The sequence below is a fragment of the Rhizophagus irregularis genome, chromosome 10 (genome assembly GCF_026210795.1).
Source record: "Rhizophagus irregularis chromosome 10, complete sequence".
NCBI lineage: Eukaryota > Fungi > Glomeromycota > Glomeromycetes > Glomerales > Glomeraceae > Rhizophagus > Rhizophagus irregularis.
The window spans coordinates 117905-135076 of record NC_089438.1 but is presented as its reverse complement, the minus strand read 5'-3'; the positions used below and the strand labels follow the sequence as shown (position 1 = coordinate 135076).

Below are 17172 nucleotides of genomic sequence, written 5' to 3'. Positions count from 1 at the left end.
TCCGGAGCGAAGCACTGTGAAAAAAAAATCGATCACATGAATCGCAAATTTTAGTTTTTCGCTCCGGACTTTACAACGGTTCCCGTTTCCTAGTTAAAATATTACTTAGCATACTTCAATATAAAGGGAAATTCATTAATCTTATCAAGAAAGGACTTTTAGCTTTATTATCATTATTAGATAACGATGCATTAGAATGCAACCGGTTAATTAATTGATTATTATTATAAATTTTTCTTTTTTTATTTTGGCCATTATTGAGCTTTGTAAAATGATAACAAATTACATAAAGCATAGCACAAATAAGTACATAGATTGAATATGATAAATCATATATCCTCACTACCTACCAAACTGCGTTATCTGTTATGGTTTCTTCTAACGTTGAACGTCCATTATAAGCTTTTTATCGGTTTCAACCTCTACTTCTATGATGTCTCACATTTTTTCGAAATTGCGTTAAACATATTTTGGCGATTGTTATAATCTGTTATATTACGTTAATTATCTTTGTGTAAGACACAAATTCATTTTATTGCTCATATGGACAAAGCTCAAGTTGAAGATTACATGTACACAATAACCTATCAATTAAATTTAGTTTTTGAAACTTCAATTACTTCATTATATAGTTATTATTACTCTTTGGAATAGGCACTCGGTCCGCATTACCGTTACCATGAAGCTTTTGGTCAGCATTATAATAATGTTTAATAACGGTACATATTTCAGTCAATTGTAAAATATTAAATTTATTGATTATTTTACAGAAAAAGTAAAAAAAAAAGGTTATTACATCATTAAATACTATAGCTCAAATAAATTTTGTTAACAGTAAAATAAACTCTATCAATAAATATAGTAATGATTTTTTTAAAAAAAAAATATTAATTAAATAGTATAATTTTTTCAATGATTAAAAAAAAATATGTAAAACAATTAAAAAGTTTTAAGCACTAGGAACGGTGCTTGTGGCACAGGCTAAAGTATTGCCATCTGCATCATTAATCTGGACCTGAATATTATATTCTTCAGGTAATGTATCTATTTGAATTTCTTCCTGTAAACTAAAGGTTGTGGCTGTGGCTGGACACGTGACATTAGCACAAATGTCAAAAGGAAAAGGTTCACCAATGACCTCACCAGCGTCATCTTGAAGTTGAATGAGTAATTCAGAACCTGTGTCGATGGTTCCATTCGTTAGCGTTCCAGTAACATTAAAAACATTAGGTCCAGCGACGAGAGGATCAGGTGTAATTGTTACAGTGATTGTGTCTGGAGATCCAGTAGTGCATGGATTAAAAATAGTATCTCTTTTATAAAATTGACGTGGAAAAGCGTTGACTATTGAAAATATAGTCAATAAAGTGATGACAAAAATAAAATTTTGCTTCATAGTTCTTTTTATGAATGTAATAATTGATAACTTAACAAATGTTTGATCAGGGTAAGTTTTTAATAGAGTAAGTCGAAAAAGTTGCCTTTTTATAAAAATTTAAAATGATTATTTAATTTCTTGGCGTTTACACTAATTTCTCAAAATGATTTTTTAGCCGAGTGAACAATAAAATAGCGTAACATTGAATTCCAGGAAGGATGATATAACGAGAGTAACCGGCATAACCGAAATTAACGTAAACAAGATGTAACGTGACGATGAGTGTTCTTTACAGGGATGTCTGACACTACATGATGTACCTGCATGGTGTACCGACGGTGTACAATATGTTGTGACATCACTAATACTGGTTGATCCTTTTAATTCGTTATAAAGGTATGTTGATAATTTAGCCTCGTATTAAAATTGAAGAGATAATCTTTCATCGGATATATACGTTTTAGACTGTAAACATTAAAATCTGTTTATTGTTTTATTCATTGATATTATTGATATGCTTTTATGTAAAAAAAAAAATTTCGCATTTTTTTTCTGTATAATTATAACATTTGGTAGAGCTCATCTGTACGTAAAAGTTTACAACTTTATTATTAGAATGCTACCAAATATAATTTTCGGAAAAAAAAAAATTAGACGGATGCTAGTCACGTGATTGAGTGTAACATGATACAAAAAACGTCAAATAATTTTTAATAGGAAATAAATAGTAACTTCCGTATATATGTACCACATCTGCTAGGACTAATTTTTTCTTTATATTTATAGATTCAGATGAATTCTTGGTTTCTTTTTCTTCTTTTACCATTTGATATATTAGCGTAGTCCTAGTATTTTGAATAGTTTGTCCGAAGGGTGAGGTCCCGTAGGGGATTTATTTCCAAAATTCTATACACGTATATTAGTTGTCCAACATGTAAATGCAGTCTTACTTTTATTTTGTAATAGTTTTGGGAGTAATACTCTTCTAGTAATAAAATAAAAATAAATAAATTAATAGGAAATAAATAGGTTAAATATTTCTTTGTTATTTCTGATGGAGGGTATCATTTCTCGCTCGATATATCGAACACTTTATTATCATAGGTAAAAACCGAGATGAGATGAAACAAAATATAAATAATTTATTTCCTGGAACTTTAATCATACGAAATTGCGCTTTAAACTATTTTCATAAACAATACTTATTACTCCTTAGCACTTTAATTTAAAACTATTGCATATTCTGGACTGAAGCTGAATATCTGACAGATTCAAAAAACCGTTCGTTGCATGAATTAGATAAATAGTTTTCGCTATAACTTATACTAATATTGACAAAAATTAATGGATATAACAATTACGTAGCCTTAAATTAATTGACCGTGAAAGCTCGTTAAATCTTGATTGAACAAGCTTAATTATTATGATTTTTTATATAGTTTGTAAATTGATATGTTGGAAACAAATTTGTAATATGAATAGTAAAATTTTTTTATAACTTTTCCTCCAAAGGTTTTTTCCACGGAAATTTATTATATTTAATAATATAATGATTTAATTAAAAAAGAATTGATTTACGAAATGTTCCAGTTTACTTGTTAACGCACTATGCAGTATCTTTACGCGAAAATATGTAATTTAAAATGATTAATATTAAAGTTCTTTTTTAATATTACGTCATTAAAGATTTATTTATTAGAGAAAATTATGTTAACCTAATTTAGCCATTAAACTACAATATATCAGACGAGAAAATTTTATTTGCTGTTGCATAAAAATTGGTTTTTAATTATCTTTGTAAAAATATTTTGTTTAAACCAAGTTTATACTGTAAATGTGGGTTATCTTAAAAATTGGTTTCGCATTATTTATTGCTGTATTGAGTAAAATTTGGGTAAATTTTAAGTAACATTTTATATGTCTCCATCATAAGTATTTTAGTTTTTTTGCAGTATGCCAAAAAGTGGAATATCCAAAAGAATCAATTCTACCCAAAATTCAATATGACGATAAGTATTTCATTTTCTTTACTGTATTAACTACAAATTCTATATATAGCGCTATATCCATTGTATCTTAAATCAGAATATTGGTCGAGACATATTATTACATATGGAATATAAATACACGAGCGACCAATGCTTTCTTAAATTTAAAACTCTTTGGATGATCGACGAACAAGCAATGTTATTCAGTGTTCAGCAAATGACTTGAAATGAACAAATGACTCAAATGACAAGTCATTTGTCATTTGTCATTTGCAACTCAAATGACCTGTCATTTAAGTCATTTGAAAAATATTAAATATTCTGAGAATTTTTATTAATTATTTTGTTTATTTTAATTAAGAAAACAAAAATATTAAAACAAAATTGGTTTAATATATATAATCAAAAAAGTTCCAATAGTAGTAAAGATTTTTTAATCATGTGATTTGAGTATTATTTTTACAGGTTATTATTTGTTAATAATATTATTATAGACAGGATTATTTCACTTATAATTATTTCACTAATGATCATTTTATCCACACAGATAAAAGTTAATTAATTTTGCAATAAAATATTTAATTGTAACACATGTAGTGGATCCCATTTTTCACCATTTTTATATATAATTGTTGTCTTTATTTAATCATAAGATGGCCATAATATTTATTTATGCATATAATTATATAATAAAATTATATATAATAAATAACATATCAGATATTATCACTTAAATAATTATGGTTGTGTTATTTATTATTTTCAGATTACAGTAAAAAATAAATAATTTGGTGAAATTGATTCTGTTTGTGATTATTTTGATTACGTCCTTCCTTTTTTGTACATCACGTGATTATAAATTGTCCAATAATCTTTAAATATTTTAATGACAAATGACCAAATGACAAAGGACGCAAATGACAGTCAAATGATACCCAATCATTTGGCATTTATCATTTCGCGAATAATTCAAATGCTAAATGCCAAATGATAGGATGTCATTTGACCAAATGACTCCTAATCCGAAAAAATGTTCAAATGACCAGGTCATTTCTGAACACTGATGTTATTTCTCTCATTTAGTTCGTGATTCAATAAGTTGGTGCTATTCCTGTTATTTTGTTCTTTTTGTAACATATTGGCCTAGTAAAATTTCTGTTTGTTTCGACACTGCACGTTGAACTCTTTAACTCTTTATGAAATAAAACAGTGTATACGTTATATGTATTTTTTTTATTAGCCGTGTATATGTAGAACATTATCATGAAATTATAATAGCCTTTTTTTAATGAATCTTAATTTATTTACTTTTTTTTATCGTCCGGAGCGAAGCGAAGGACAATATATGTCTACGCACTATGAAAAAAAAAAAGAATTTCTATTTACCCGTCACATATGCTTTTTTTGCGTAACATTTATTTTAGAAAAATTTTAATTGCAAATTTTTTCACTTTTCGCACTTTTAAAATATTAAGAAATTAAGTTTTCATACTTATGTTTTTAAATTTAATAAAAAAAAAAAATTATTTATTTTCTAAAAGTTAATAAAAATATGCTTTATTGATAAAAAATGATAAGTTCGTTTGATTTTTACATTGAAATTTATGTCTGCTTATTTATTAATAAGTATAATAAATAACGCCTAAATAAATATAAAAACGCGCGTATCCTATGTCTCCTAATGGATAAAATAAAACAAATACGATAAATTACACATAAATAAATATAAAAACGCGTATCTCCTAATAAAATAAGTATAATAAATAACACCTGAATAAATATAAACTGCGTCTCTCCTAATGCGCCAAGAGGAGTAAAAACTTCTTTAGTGGCGCAACTTTTAACATAAAATGCCAAAATTATTTATTATAATAGTGGCCAAAATTATAACTATAAAAATAACGGATTTTATAATTTATCGCACCTGCGATGTATTCTGGGACTTTAACTTTTTTCAGTTGTAAAAAATCTATTTTTCACACCCTAGTTAAATGTCACATGTTTTAATTTTGCCCGGCATTACGTAATTTTGCTCAGGGTGCCCAGGGTGCGATGTATCGCAGGCGCGACAAAATACAAAACCCAAAAATAAATATCAGAAAAATTTAAAAATATAAGCTTTTTTAGAAATTAAAACTTTGATAATCTATTAATTTGGAAAATTAGTACAATTTGGATTCGTCATTCGTTTAACCCGGTCCGTAAATAAATGGATGATCCGGATGACATCCGAATGAATTTCAATATAAAATCCGGATGACCAATCCGTAAATAACGGATGATCCGGATAACCAAACAGTACTAATCAACGGATGGATACAGAAATAGCAGATGTGAATCATTCGTATCTTCATCCGGATACAATCCGGATGGTTTCGAATCGGATAAATTCGCGAATTGGCGGATTGGCGGATCAACACTAGCTAGGCCAAGTCAAAATTGATCAATGCAGTGTGACATTAGATTGGTAGTTATAGAATGTATGCATATGGCTACCGTGTATACATCTATTGCATCATGCATGCATTAAGGGATGAAATAAAATAATACGTTTGAAGAAATTTTTTTATAAATAAAATTTCATTATTATTACTTAAATGACAAAATGACTTTGGTAGAAGAATGGATTAAGAAAGAGATAAGTGATAAGCACATTCGTTATTTTGAATATAATGAATTTAGTCAAATCGACGAAATTGGTAGAGGAGCTTTCGGTAAAGTGAGTAAGGCGAATTTGGCTGATACGGGATTGGTCGCATTAAAAATTCTTTTTAGTAAAAATTCAAAAGAGGAAATTAATGAGGATAATGATGAGTTTGTTAAGGAGGTAGGAATCACTTTTTACGTTGTATTTTCTTAGTGTGTGCATATAAATAATATAATTTTTTTTTTAGTTAAAACTCCTACGTGAAGTTGATTATCATCAAAACATAAATCGTATTCTAGGATTAACAAAAGGTTTATGTTAAGAATTTTTTTAAATAATTTATTTATACAGTTCAATCTAACTAATTACTAATATTTAAATTAACAGATTCTGAGCATTATATTTTGGTTTTGGAATATGCTAATGAAGGGAGTTTAAGAGATTATTTGAAAAAAAATTTTACTTCCTTAAAATGGAATGATAAAATTCAAATGGCATTGGATATTACTAATGGATTGAAATTTTTACACTCCAAAGAAATAATTCATAGAGACTTGGTAAAAGAGTATTTACTTTATAATATTTTATTTTCACTATTTTTGTTTTTATTTTTGAAGATAATTTTAATAAATACTGTCCAATTATTTTTAGCACTCAAAAAATATATTAGTGAATAATAGAAAATTATTAATTGCAGACCTTGGATTATCTAAAAAGTTGAAAGAAGTTATGTCTAGTAATTCACTGGGTAATAGAAGGGGAATGGTTGAATATACTGAACCACAATGTCTTAAGAATAGAAAGTATAAAAAAGATAATAAGTCCGATATCTATAGTTTAGGTATTTTATTCTGGGAAATTTCAAGTGGGCATCCTCCTTTTTCTGACTGTTCACAAGATCTAGTTTACCATTATATTAAAAATGATGAAAGAGAAGATCCAATTGAGGGTACGCCTCCAAAGTATCAAGAACTTTATCAAAAATGTTGGGAAAGCGAACCGGAAAAAAGACCTAATATTAAAGAGGTATATGTAATTTTAAGTCGATTAAATGCTGAGAATCCTTTTGATATACAATTTCCACAATCTATTGATGACGACGAAGGTGATTCCAAAGTTTATAATGATGACTTCACCATCTCTTCTAATTGTCTAAATCCCTCTTTAATAAGTAAGTATAATATATTAATATTATATATATATTAATAACAATAAAATTTATTAATAATTTACTACAACATTTTCAATACTGAGCATTACTAAATTCAATTATTCTAATCAACTAGGGAATTTGCTCATAGTTGGCCGAACTTTGAGTGGTAAATCAACGTTATCCAACGTATTATGTAATACTGATGATTTTAGCGAAAATGAATATATAATTAAAAAAGATTTCGAATGGAATGGATTAAAATACTATATGATTGAAATTGTATTTGGATCAATTGAAAAGAAAGTTTATAATGAAATAATAGATTTGATGCCAGAAGGGATAAGTCAAGTTTTATTTGTGGTCGACAAAAGTTTTACGACAGAAGAAAAGATAATGTTGGAGTCATATAAAAGAATTATCTTTGAAACTGGTATTCTTGAATATGTTACTATTATAAGAAATAAATTTGATGATTTTAGCATTAAAAATGAGTGTGAAAGGGATAAAAAACATGTGTTTGAAGAAAATGAGATAATTACTGAGATAGTTAAGTCGTGCAATAATACCATCTACATAAATAATCCTCCAATATTTACTTGTGATGAAGATGAAATCATTGTTAACAGAGATATAAGGAAAAGGTCAAGAGCTATATTACTAAATTATTTGGAGAAAGAATGTCAGGAAGAATACTACAAATTAGAAAATTGGGACGATTTACAAAGTAAGATTGCCGGTTATTCTAAATTAAATAAGGAATTTACTGAAGAAGTGAAAAAAGCTGATAATACAAGTAAAGTAAATTTAATAATTTTTACTAATTTTAGTCGATTAAATACTGATCTACAATCTCCGCATCTTAATATATCAAAAAAGTTGATGCCGACGACTTATATATTTCTTCTGATTGTCTAAATCCAAATTCATTAAGCATGCTTAATAAACTACAAGATGATCATAAAGAAGAACCAATTGAAGGTTCATCTTCAAAATATTATCAAGAATGTGATGGCGAACCAAAATCAAGTCCCGATACTGAAGAAGTATATGAAATTTTAAATACAGGTATAAAATAATTTAATGTAGACAATGAATTCAAAGAAAAACTAATGAGTTTAGTTTAAATATAGATAAGAACAAACTGGGAAAAAATCGGTATACCGATACGGATCGGTCAGAAAAATCCATTGTCGAAGAATATATCACATATTATGAATATTCAGAATTTAAAATAATACGAAAGATAGGGAATGGTTCATTTGGAAGCGTCTATTGTGCTTCTTGGAAAAATACTGACCAAATTTTTGCTCTAAAATGTTTCAATGGGGATAAAACCACGCTGAAAGAAGTTGTTAATGAGGTATTAAATTTATAATAATCTTAAAATCTTTTTGATTTCTATTAATTAATTTCTTTTATAGATAAAAATATGCAAAAGAGTGGATTTTCATGAAAATATTTTACAATTCCATGGAATCGCAGTGGCGAAAAATGCTGGTAAGTCTGCATATAATATAAATTATTTCTATTTTTTAAAATAAACATCCAATAATAACATATTTTTTTAAATATGTAGATACAATTCAAAAATATGCATTGGTGTTAGAATTTGCCGATAGCGGCACATTAAGAACTTACTTAAGTGATTGTTTTAATGACCTCAAATGGGATGATAAATATCGGTTTGCATTCCAACTAGCAAGTGCGATAGCATGTATGCATAAATGTGATGTTATTCATTGTGATTTGGTAATAATTTAAGATTTTATGATTTTGATATTGATTTTAGCTGATTAATATTGAACTATTTTCATTTTTAATTAAAATAGCATGCTGACAATGTATTTGTACACCAGAAAAAGATAAAACTGACAGATTTTGGGTTATCAAGAAAGATTACCGCATCAAGTAGTAATCCAAATACGTTTGGCTTGATACCTTATATCGATCCAAAAAGGTTAAAAGATCGGCAAAATTATAAATTAAATAAAAAGTCTGATGTATATAGTGTTGGTGTTCTAATGTGGCAAATTTCAAGTGGATATCAACCATATAGAAATGAAAATTATGATGTAAGTTTGGCCATATCAATAATAAATGGAAGAAGAGAAAAAATTATTGATGGAACTCCTGCTGAATATAGTAAATTATATACAGGTAATAATAGCTATATCATTATTATTATTTATTAAAAAATTAAATTTTATTTGGTTTATTTAACTAGAATGTTGGAAATATGAACCACATGAGCGTCCAAACATGCAAGATATTGTTTCAACTCTTAAAGCTTTGATTTCTCCTGATCAAAATAGTACAAACCCCGATGATGTTAATAAAAAAGGAAATACCTCATTAAAAATTCCAGAATTAAGTGTAGGAACTATAGATATAAATAAGAGTTTATCAGTGGGTTCAGATGTTAACGTATTAAATAATATAGAGCCTGAGAGCAATTCGAGTTTGGTATCTGTTGCCCAACCAAAAATGCCAGGTAAGGTAACTTATATTAATGGTGAATATTTTTAATATTTTTGAAAATAGAATATTTATGAATTTAAATCGTTTTATAGATGGCAAATCAAAACCAAGAAATACCAAGTCAAAAGAACAAGAAAAGTTTAATACTCAATACTCGAAAGAGAAAGAGATATACATTGTTGGTAGTAGAAGCATACTATTTAGTTTTTTTAAATCAGAATTTACAAAATTAGAAGGTTCCTTAGAAATAGAAGGCTTTGAAAATTTAGAAATTATTAATCTGAAGGACCTTAAGTTAAATAGTTTAAAAATAAATGATTGTTCTCAACTTAACAAGGTTGACTTGTCTGAACTTACTAAACTTACGAGTTTATATGTAAGAGATTGTCCAAACCTAACTACGGATGATTGTTCATTAATTGGGTTAACCAGTTTGAAAAGTTTGAAAATAATCAATTGTTCTCAATTTAAAAAGATTTTTGACTTGTCACTTTTTCCTGAGTTAACTAGTTTGGAAACAAGTGGTTGTTCTCAACTTAATCAGATTACCGGGTTTTCTAGGCTTCCTAAACTTACGAGTTTATACGTGATAAATTGTCCAAAACTGACTAAGCTAGATTGTTCATCAACTAAGACGTTAACTGAGTTAGAAGTTAGTGATCTTGAAGAGCTCAATTGTTCGAATACTTCAATTGAAGAATTAAGTCTTAATCTTTGTCCGAATATCACAAAACTCGATTGTTTAAATAATAAAAAATTAATTAAATTAGATTTAAGCAACTGTTCCTACTTAGACTTTCTTGATTGCACTGGCAGTAAATTAACTAGTCTTGACCTAAGTTATTGCTCCAAATCTATTACGGTAAAACCTTCTGACCTGATTATTACTCGAAAACTTGAAAACTTCAGAAATATATTACTAGTTGGTCGCACTGGTGGTGGTAAATCCACGTTGGCTAATGTACTAACTGACACTAGTAATTTCAAGGAAAGAGCTTATGCAGTTAGTCAGACTAAAAATTTTAAGAAAATTGATTTTAAATGGAATGAGGAAAATTTTCGCGTAGTTGATACTATTGGAGTTGGAGGTACTAAACAAAGTACAGAGAATACTTTATTCAAAATAGCAGAAGGAATCCTTTCAATGCCAGAGGGGCTGAACCATGTTTTATATGTGATTGATGGAAGATTTACAGAAGAAGAAATAAGCACGTTTAATATGATTACAGATTCCATTTTTAAAAGTGGTATTCTTGATTATGTCACTATTGTGAGAACTAAATTTTCTAACTTTAGAGATAAAAGAGTCTGTGAAGTGGACATAAAAAAAATTCGTGAAGAAAGTAAAGAAAATGAATTAATTGCTGAAATAATTAATTCATGTAATGGGTTCATTCATGTGGACAATCCCCCAATAGATATTGTTAAAGAAGATGATGATGATGATTATGAAGATCGAATTTTGGCTAATAAAAATGTCAGAAAAAAATCAAGAAAGAAGATATTAGACTACTTGGAGGAAAAATATCAGGACAAACGTTACAAATCAGAAAATTGGGATGAATTATGTAATAAGATTGTTGAATATACGAATCATAATTTATAAGAGTTAGAAATTGATCCAGATATTCTGATTGTCTGACGGAAGAAGCTTGCTTAATTCTTTAAAAAATAGCGTGTAAGAATAAAATCAGAAGAATAATTTATGCTCGATGCTTTCATTATTCCAATGTTCGTGAAGTTGAATTCATATTTTAGAATTAGGATAAGAAATTATGTATCGACAGGTTTAAAATAGAAATAATGTTTTAATGCAAGAGTAATAAAATAAATTTTTTTTCCTAATAAATCAGTACGTATATATATTCATGAACAGTATTTAAATTTCAAGTACTTCATGATTATTGATTTCATGCCAGCAGCGTTAAGAATTTATTAGCATCTAAAAAATAACAAATTTCTGAAGATGACGACTCCATCATAAAATCAAAGACCAAAAGTATTTTAATTTTTTTGCAGTATGCCAAAAGTGAAATACTGTATGAAAGACACACACTCAGGTAATCATCAAAGGATATAACCTATGCACTTGTGACGTAAATAATAAGGTTATATCCTTTGATGATCGCGGGGTGGTGAAAGAATTTCTATCCAAAAGTCAATATGACGGTAAGTTATTACATTTTCTTTGCGGCACTATTAAACTACAAATTCATTAACGTTATATCCGTTACGCAATCAGTTATTCACTAATATATTCTTAGAGTGTTACAAAATGATTGGATAGTATTTATTAGTCATCACCCCCCTATAAAAACAAAATATGTTAAATTTATTTTAAATTCGTGCTCATATGTAATAAATGTCTAAAAAAGCACCATTATGTTTAATTTTTGTTTTTTTGTAATAAGACATAAATCGGATAAAATGGTGCTTTTTAGACATTTATTACACATGAGCACAACTATAAAACAAATTTAACAAATTTCGTTTTTATAGGGCCCGGTCAAATCACAAACAAAATATTAAATACCAAGTCTCTATGAATTATTTCTTTGGAGTGTAAAAATTTCAATCCACTAATAATATCCAATGCCATTTTGATTTTACCATTCACGAAGAAGTTTTAACTAAAAAAAGGTAAAATAGAATTAATTTTATACCAAGCTAATATACCATACAACATAAAAAAGTGATCCCTATGCTATCTCATTGATAAATTCATCATTGGTTTCATCTATTTTCTCTTTAGTTTTTTAGTACAATCAACCCATATTAGCTATATTCGTTTTATTCACTTGACTAAAAGTTCCACTATCAATTTCGACGATTTTGCTAAATTCGTCATATGCATATTCAAAATAACATTATCTTTTCCTTAATCCATTCTTTTACCAATTTCATTTTTTATAATTGCGAAATCTAATTTATTTTTATTTTATTTTTATTTTATTTCATTTCAAATAAGCCCTTTAATGTATTTATGATGCAATTGATGCATACACAGATGATTAAGGTGCGTGGTCAACTAATTAAATCAAAACTACATATGGACCCATATAAAAATTACTATTAAAGATTTTTTTATTCAATAATACAAATTAGTGGTATTACCTGTTAAAACTTAATTAACATTCAAAGAATATAAAAATTTAAATAAATACCCAATAACTTGAAAAATGATACAACAGTCTCGCTTTTTTGAAAAACGCTAAAAAAAAAAATTTTTTTTTTTCCTTATGCAGTTACGTCCAAAAGTATTATTTTATTTACTTTTTAAACACAAACGATCTTTTTGGAAACAAACAGACTGTCACATAAACGATGTATCTGATCTTAGTATAGCATGATTTTGTAAAATAGTATGTAGTTTGCGTTTTTTGTTAGTACGTATGATTTTAAATCGTACGTACTACTTTGATTCAGTGTTCAGCAAATGACTTGAAATGAACAAATGACTCAAATGACAAGTCATTTGTCATTTGTCATTTGCAACTCAAATGACCTGTCATTTAAGTCATTTGAAAAATATTAAATATTCTGAGAATTTTTATTAATTATTTTGTTTATTTTAATTAAGAAAACAAAAATATTAAAACAAAATTGGTTTAATATATATAATCAAAAAAGTTCCAATAGTAGTAAAGATTTTTTAATCATGTGATTTGAGTATTATTTTTACAGGTTATTATTTGTTAATAATATTATTATAGACAGGATTATTTCACTTATAATTATTTCACTAATGATCATTTTATCCACACAGATAAAAGTTAATTAATTTTGCAATAAAATATTTAATTGTAACACATGTAGTGGATCCCATTTTTCACCATTTTTATATATAATTGTTGTCTTTATTTAATCATAAGATGGCCATAATATTTATTTATGCATATAATTATATAATAAAATTATATATAATAAATAACATATCAGATATTATCACTTAAATAATTATGGTTGTGTTATTTATTATTTTCAGATTACAGTAAAAAATAAATAATTTGGTGAAATTGATTCTGTTTGTGATTATTTTGATTACGTCCTTCCTTTTTTGTACATCACGTGATTATAAATTGTCCAATAATCTTTAAATATTTTAATGACAAATGACCAAATGACAAAGGACGCAAATGACAGTCAAATGATACCCAATCATTTGGCATTTATCATTTCGCGAATAATTCAAATGCTAAATGCCAAATGATAGGATGTCATTTGACCAAATGACTCCTAATCCGAAAAAATGTTCAAATGACCAGGTCATTTCTGAACACTGCTTTGATTGCTGAATATAGAAAAATCATACATACATACTTTTTTACCAGCCTCGCCATACACTTTTTCAATCCCTTGTAGTCTTATGCAATAGTGCTCGCTCATTCTTTAAAATATGAAAATAAAAATCTAAATAAATATTTTTATCCCTACGAAAAAAAAATGTCCAGAATTTGTTGCCAAAATTGTTCAGAAATTGTCCAGTATACCCATAAAATGTCTGGAAAATGTCCGAAATTATGAAAAAACATGGTGTCCGGAATTTTTTCAAGTCCGGAATTTGTCCAGACATGAAAAATTCAGGACAAATTTCGGATAAACAAAACTGGTCAAATTCTGGACACAAAAAATCCTGGACACATTTTCTGCTGGATAAAAAAAAACCAGACAAATTCTGATAGTTGGACAAGAAAAAATTCCAGACAAATTCTGGACAATAAAAAATCAAAAAATGTAAAAGGTAAAAAACTAGTATTTAAAACCTCTGTATGTGTACTAAGTAAACTTAAAGAGCAAGCAAAAATACTATCTGTGATGTTATAAAGGAATATATCATTGATATTATGACTTGCCGATCATTTTAGAGAAAATCGGAAAAATTCCAAATCTGGACAAATTTCGGACAAAAATCAATGACCGGAAAATGTTCCAGATGTTTTCAGGACACTCATTTTGTCCAGAATTTGTATAATTATATTCTGGATAATTTCAGAATATTTTCCGGACGCATTTTTTCGTAGGGTATTTGTTATACACTTATACTAGCATGTCATTATTTATGTGCATTTATCTTTAAATAAATTTATTGTAAATACAATCATATTTAAGCTTTTTCATGTTCTTTATTAAATTTTAAATTTTTAAATTTTTTTAATTTTCTCATAGAACTTAAGTGAAAAATATCTGCAAAATACTAAATTACCTATAAATAAACTATATAGGATTTCTTGCCTACATTATAATTCTAATCTTTTTTCTTTATTAAATTAGCCAATTCTAAAGCTTCAATAATTTCCTTTACATCTGAGAGAACTATTTCCATTTTATTAATTATTTAATATTTTAATTGATATAATTATTTTAATTAATGTGAAATTTATTTATAAAATATTTATGAAGAATTTTTTTTATTTAAAAAAAAAATTTCGAATTGATAAAAAAATTAGGGAAAGAATAATTATATTTTTCGTATTTAATATATTGTGTAATTGTTTTCTGTGTAACCGTTGATTGAACTTCGAATTATCTAATAAAAAATTTAAATCATACTATCATACATACATAATATTATATATGATAAAGTGGGATCCGTACAAAATCCCGAATGTCAAAATCCTGAATGGTACGAAATCCCAAAAAATTGGCCAGCATTAAGCATAATGCTGCCTGGTTCGGGATTTTCGGGATTTTGACATTCAGGATTTTGTACCAGACCCGATAAAGTATATACTGTATGTACAGTACCATAAAAATCATACATACAAAGTAAAAATTCCACAAACATACTAACTTAAAAAATCATACTATACTAATATTATATATACTCCACATAAAAGAGTCGATAATTTCAGGTAGAATACTTGTAGAATTTTGAATGTAAATAATTGGAAGAATTTAATGTTACAGAAGTATGAAAAACATAGGAATTTATTATAAAATGTAATTAATCAATAGTTTAATCAGAAAGTCTTTAATAGTAAATTTTTATATGGGTCCATATAGTTTTGTTGACCGCGCAACCTGCAACATATTTCTAAGCGTATAATTAGAAAAGAAAATGATTCTATAGCTAATCTAATGTCATACTGCATTGATTCAATTTTGACTTGGCCTAACTATAAACCACAATAGTGTAGTATTTACAGCCAATTTACAACTTACGTTAATAATATTACAACCGCCAAAGGTTGTAATTCGATATATAATAATCGTTACTTACGGCAACCAACCTTATTTGACATAATCCAAATAACATTATATTTATTTTCGTACTATTAAAACTCAATTCTTTAAACCATGATCTAATGAACCTTCGATCGGTATGTAATTCCATCTTAACGCATACTCATTGACCAACAGATTACTTGTTATGATTACCACTTCTTCGATCGTCTCTTTACAACTAACAAGTTCTTTCTTTATCGCAGGTATTTTCACATCTTGTATTATCCTTTGCATCCCAGCTTTATCATCTTTAACTAACATTTTTACATTTTTTAATTCTAATAGCGTGTTAATAAAACTTAAATAAATATACTGTTTATCATCTAATTCTCTCTGCACACTTCCTATTTTACTGTAACTAAATAACCATGCAATAATATCCACATCTGTTCTTAATTCTATTTTTATATTGCATGGTAATATAATTATTACGATAATTGGTGCAATCACATATACTTTCCGTTCACTTTTAACAGATCTTAATTTTCCTTCAAAACTAAATTTATCAACATCACTGTTTTTCAGAATTAACTCAAATCCAAAGAACCCGTATAAACTCAATTCATTTCCTTTTTGAATCACTGCTCCCATGTTTACGATTACTTCTTTACCTGTCTTTTTTGTATAAAGTCACTCAATTTGTTCACCGCATCATTGTCTTCTAATATATAATTTAACCACATCATACTATTCTCTATATTGTCTAACTTATTGTTATCAATCCACATAACATTAGCATCCACTTCTCGCATTTCTTTTATGTTCGCCTTTATCGCTAACTCATTTTATTTTCTGACGTCATGAATGGCTTCATTATATTCTCGTCTCCACTATTCTTAATTTTTCTCCCCTTTATCATTGTCGCTATCTCTTTTTCAATATATACTAAACACTTCCCTGTACTACGTTTTCTACTATTATCATATACACATCCTTTACAATCCACCAAAAACGGTGAATTAGTTTTTCATTCACATCTCCAAATCTTTATGTACAATTACCACTTCATCATAATTTTTACTTTTCGATCTTTTTGTTTTAATACTAAATATATTATCCTCCCCTTTTTTCCACATCACCATCTCTTTATTGCTTTCTTTCCTCGTACTTGGTGGTAACACTTTTCTTAGCGTAATTTCTCCTTCGTTATATTTTTTCAAAATCACGTAATTATTTTTGATAGACTTATTGTCCTTTTCGTATCCATCACTTTTTCACTCAATTTTTTGTACCATAATGGTTCTAGCTCTGCAGATAAATTATTTTTTGCCAAAAATGTGACCATTTCATCATCCTATTTGTA

The 17172-nt window shown here is 27.4% G+C and overlaps 3 protein-coding genes across 3 annotated transcripts; 1 reads left to right on the top strand and 2 right to left on the bottom strand.

Moving 5' to 3' along the window:
* Nucleotides 1–949: 949 nt before the first annotated feature.
* OCT59_001606 (uncharacterized protein) lies at nucleotides 950–1396 on the bottom strand (the record flags this gene model as incomplete). Its single annotated transcript, XM_025322799.2, has 1 exon — nucleotides 950–1396. One exon carries the CDS (start codon nucleotides 1394–1396, stop codon nucleotides 950–952), a length of 447 nt encoding a protein of 148 aa, XP_025165370.1.
* A 4575-nt stretch (nucleotides 1397–5971) lies between these two features.
* OCT59_001605 (uncharacterized protein) lies at nucleotides 5972–11250 on the top strand (the record flags this gene model as incomplete). Its single annotated transcript, XM_066143945.1, has 13 exons — nucleotides 5972–6193; nucleotides 6261–6324; nucleotides 6401–6570; nucleotides 6665–6816; nucleotides 7057–7184; nucleotides 7300–7959; nucleotides 8043–8231; nucleotides 8297–8526; nucleotides 8588–8663; nucleotides 8743–8915; nucleotides 8996–9323; nucleotides 9391–9657; nucleotides 9737–11250. 13 exons carry the CDS (start codon nucleotides 5972–5974, stop codon nucleotides 11248–11250), a joined length of 4173 nt encoding a protein of 1390 aa, XP_065995155.1.
* A 4267-nt stretch (nucleotides 11251–15517) lies between these two features.
* Nucleotides 15518–16621, bottom strand: OCT59_001604 (uncharacterized protein; the record flags this gene model as incomplete). Its single annotated transcript, XM_066143944.1, has 2 exons — nucleotides 15518–16480; nucleotides 16558–16621. The coding sequence occupies 2 exons, from the start codon at nucleotides 16619–16621 to the stop codon at nucleotides 15927–15929; spliced, it is 618 nt and encodes a 205-aa protein (XP_065995154.1). The 3' UTR covers nucleotides 15518–15926.
* Nucleotides 16622–17172: the final 551 nt, after the last annotated feature.